This window comes from Myotis davidii, unplaced genomic scaffold (assembly GCF_000327345.1).
Source record: "Myotis davidii unplaced genomic scaffold, ASM32734v1 scaffold1309, whole genome shotgun sequence".
In the NCBI taxonomy this organism is placed as follows: domain Eukaryota; kingdom Metazoa; phylum Chordata; class Mammalia; order Chiroptera; family Vespertilionidae; genus Myotis; species Myotis davidii.
This window is the reverse complement of record NW_006299601.1, coordinates 109809-113443: the sequence shown is the minus strand read 5'-3', so window position 1 is coordinate 113443 and position 3635 is coordinate 109809. Positions and strand designations below refer to the sequence as shown.

At 62.0% G+C, this 3635-nt stretch overlaps 1 protein-coding gene across 1 annotated transcript in view; it reads left to right on the top strand.

The window, feature by feature from the left end:
• The first annotated feature begins 1522 nt into the window (after positions 1-1522).
• Positions 1523-3635, top strand: part of PLCXD1 (phosphatidylinositol specific phospholipase C X domain containing 1) — a 30039-nt gene continuing 27926 nt past the window's right edge. The window contains 2 exon segments of the mRNA XM_015571522.1: positions 1523-1666; positions 2732-2969. Coding sequence (XP_015427008.1) covers positions 1537-1666; positions 2732-2969 — 368 coding nt within the window. The 5' untranslated portion in view covers positions 1523-1536.

Here is a 3635-nt window from a genome sequence, read left to right as displayed (position 1 = left end):
CCTCCTCCCCTCTGTCCGTCTGTTCCTCTGTCCGTCTGTCCCTCTCTGTCCATCTGTCCCTCTGTCCGTCTGTTCCTCTGTCCCTCTCTGTCCATCTGTCCCTCTGTCCGTCTGTCCCTCTGTCCGTCTGTCCCTCTCTGTCCATCTGTCCCTCTGTCCGTCTGTTCCTCTGTCCCTCTCTGTCCATCTGTCCCTCTGTCCGTCTGTCCCTCTGTCCGTCTGTCCCTCTCTGTCCATCTGTCCCTCTGTCCGTCTGTTCCTCTGTCCCTCTCTGTCCATCTGTCCCTCTGTCCGTCTGTCCCTCTGTCCGTCTGTCCCTCTCTGTCCATCTGTCCCTCTGTCCGTCTGTTCCTCTGTCCCTCTCTGTCCATCTGTCCCTCTGTCCGTCTGTCCCTCTGTCCGTCTGTCCCTCTCTGTCCATCTGTCCCTCTGTCCGTCTGTTCCTCTGTCCCTCTCTGTCCATCTGTCCCTCTGTCCGTCTGTCCCTCTGTCCGTCTGTCCCTCTCTGTCCATCTGTCCCTCTGTCCGTCTGTTCCTCTGTCCCTCTCTGTCCATCTGTCCCTCTGTCCGTCTGTCCCTCTGTCCGTCTGTCCCTCTCTGTCCATCTGTCCCTCTGTCCGTCTGTTCCTCTGTCCCTCTCTGTCCATCTGTCCCTCTGTCCGTCTGTCCCTCTGTCCGTCTGTCCCTCTCTGTCCATCTGTCCCTCTGTCCGTCTGTTCCTCTGTCCCTCTCTGTCCATCTGTCCCTCTGTCCGTCTGTCCCTCTGTCCGTCTGTCCCTCTCTGTCCATCTGTCCCTCTGTCCGTCTGTTCCTCTGTCCCTCTCTGTCCATCTGTCCCTCTGTCCGTCTGTCCCTCTGTCCGTCTGTCCCTCTCTGTCCATCTGTCCCTCTGTCCGTCTGTTCCTCTGTCCCTCTCTGTCCATCTGTCCCTCTGTCCGTCTGTCCCTCTGTCCGTCTGTCCCTCTCTGTCCATCTGTCCCTCTGTCCGTCTGTTCCTCTGTCCCTCTCTGTCCATCTGTCCCTCTGTCCGTCTGTCCCTCTGTCCGTCTGTCCCTCTCTGTCCATCTGTCCCTCTGTCCGTCTGTTCCTCTGTCCCTCTCTGTCCATCTGTCCCTCTGTCCGTCTGTCCCTCTGTCCGTCTGTCCCTCTCTGTCCATCTGTCCCTCTGTCCCTCTGTTCCTCTGTCCCTCTCTGTCCATCTGTCCGTCTGTCCCTCTCTGTCCGTCTGTCCCTCTGTCCGTGTGTGTGTCTCTCTCTCCTCCCTGTCTCTCTACCTGTTTCTGTCTCTCTGGTTTCCTGTCTCTTTCTTACATCCGTCTGTCCGTCTGTCCCTCTCTGTCCGTCTCTCTGTCTGTCTCTCTCCCTTTACACTCTCAACCTCTCAAACTGCCCTGGAGGGAAGTCTGTTTTTCTGTTTTTCCCCCAAAGCCAGTGCCCGGCACCAGAAGGGCATGACCCGTGCCCCCCCGCCCCCCATGCCCCCCCTCGTCTAACGACCTGATGTCTGTCTGTCCCCAGGTCGCTGGGCTCCCTGCCATGAGTGGGCAAGTGAGCGCCTCGGGCGCCTTCCGGAGCCTTCCCTGCAGAGTGAACCCCAACGCAGACTGGATGTCGGGGCTGAGCCCCCCGCTGTGGGACGTGCCCCTGCACCACCTGTCCATCCCAGGTGAGGCCGGGCCGCTGTCCGTCCCGGGTGAGGCTGGGCCGCTGTCCCTCCCGGGTGAGGCCGGGCCGCTGTCCGTCTGTTGGTGGCTTTTTGTTGTTCGTCCTCAGAGGGTGAGGGTGTTTCCCGTGGGTTTTAGAGAGAGGAAGGGAGGGGAGGGATGGAGCCTGCCACCAGGTGGGTGCCCTCGACCGAATCGAACTCGAGACCCGTGGGTGCCCAGGCCTATGCTCTAACCATTGAGCCACTGGCCAGCGTGATCACATTATTGTGTTTAGTTTAAATATGTTTTTATTGATTTCACAGAGGAAGGGAGAGGGAGAGAGAGTAACATCCATGATGAGAGAGAATCATGGACCTGCTGCCTCCTGCACGCCCCCCACTGGGGATCGAGCCTGCGACCCAGGCATGTGCCCCTGACTGGGAATCGAACCCGGGACCCTTCGGTCCGCAGGCCAACGCTCTGTCCACCGAGCCACACTGGTCAGGGCGAAGATCAGCTTCCTTAAACCAGATATTCGTCCTCTCTCCGCCCTGGAGACCAGGCGTCTGAGATCAGGGGTCCCAGGGCCGCACTCCCTCTGGAGGGAGGGTCCCTCCTGCCTCCCCCAGCGCCTGGGGCTCCTGGCATCTGGGCTGGTGACCACCTCCCTCCCGCCTCTGCCTCCCTCCGTCTCCACGTGACGGCTCCTCATCCGTCTCTGACAAGGACCCTGTCCCTGGAGGGGGGGCCGCCCTGACCCAGGACGACCTCGTCCCCGACCCTTCACCCCATCCCATTTGCAAAGGCCCCGTTCCCATACAGGTCCCCCCAGCAGGCTCTGGGAGGACGTGAACTCTGGGCCTTGGTCCGCCCAGCTGTGGGTGTCCGTGGGTCACCTGTCAGCTCCGTGGGTGTCCGTGGGTCGCCTGTCAGCCCCGTGGGTGTCCGTGGGTCACCTGTCAGTCCCGTGGGTGTCCGTGGGTTACCTGTCATTCTCGTGGGTGTCCATGGGTCACCTGTCAGCCCCGTGGGCAGCTCCAAGCTCCCGGGGCGGGACTCACGGGCCCCGTCCGGTTCCGTTCCAGGCAGCCATGACACGATGACCTACAGCCTGAGCAAGAGGTCGCCCGTTTCCCGGTCCGAGTCGCGGCTGCTGCAGCTGCTCGCCAAGGTCCTGCCCTGCATCCTGCAGCCCGTCGTGCTCAAGTGGTCGGTCACCCAGGTAAGGGCCTCGGGCTCCATCCGCCCGCCCGTCCGTCCGTCCAGGGGGGCTGGTTCCCGCGTCTCCCCACCGGCCGACGCCCTACTCTCCAGGGAAACATAGCTGAGCCCTGGCCGGTTTAGCTCAGTGGAGAGACCGTTGGCCTGTAAACTGAAGGGTCCCGGGTTCGATTCTCGTCAAGAGCAGGTACCTTGGTGCGTGCAGGATGCAGCCAGTTCATGTGTCTCTCACATCGACGTTTCCTTATCACTCTCCCCTCCCTCCTTCCACTCTCTCCCCAAATCCTGGGGTGACGGGGGAGGATTAACGGGGACCAGGCTGTGGGTTCTCATAGAATCCGCTCCAGCCAGAACAGAGCAGCCGCTCAGGCTACAGCTGCAGGTGTCTGACCCCCTGCACCTGGGCGGGGACTGGGGGTGCCCGGATCCCCCAGGGCGTCACTCAGGCCCCCCGCTCCCCAAAGGTGCACATGCGTGTGAGCTGGGTCAGGCCTTCCTCCCGGGGTCGCCTCCCGGCAGGACACACTGGGAACGTGGGCCGGCCACAGCCTTGCTCGAGGGACTCAAACGTGCGTGGACCCCATACCCATTCCCTCTAGTAAATGCTCTGAGAGGGACGGAGGGGGCGTCTCCCCCCCTACCCTTTATTTTGGGGGGCCGCCTCCCTCCGTGCAGCCCCGCCCCGTAGACAAACTGCAGAATTTAGGGCCACTGAGTGTGGGGAGCAGGGATGGAACCTGCACCCAGACACGTGCCCTCGAGCCGGAA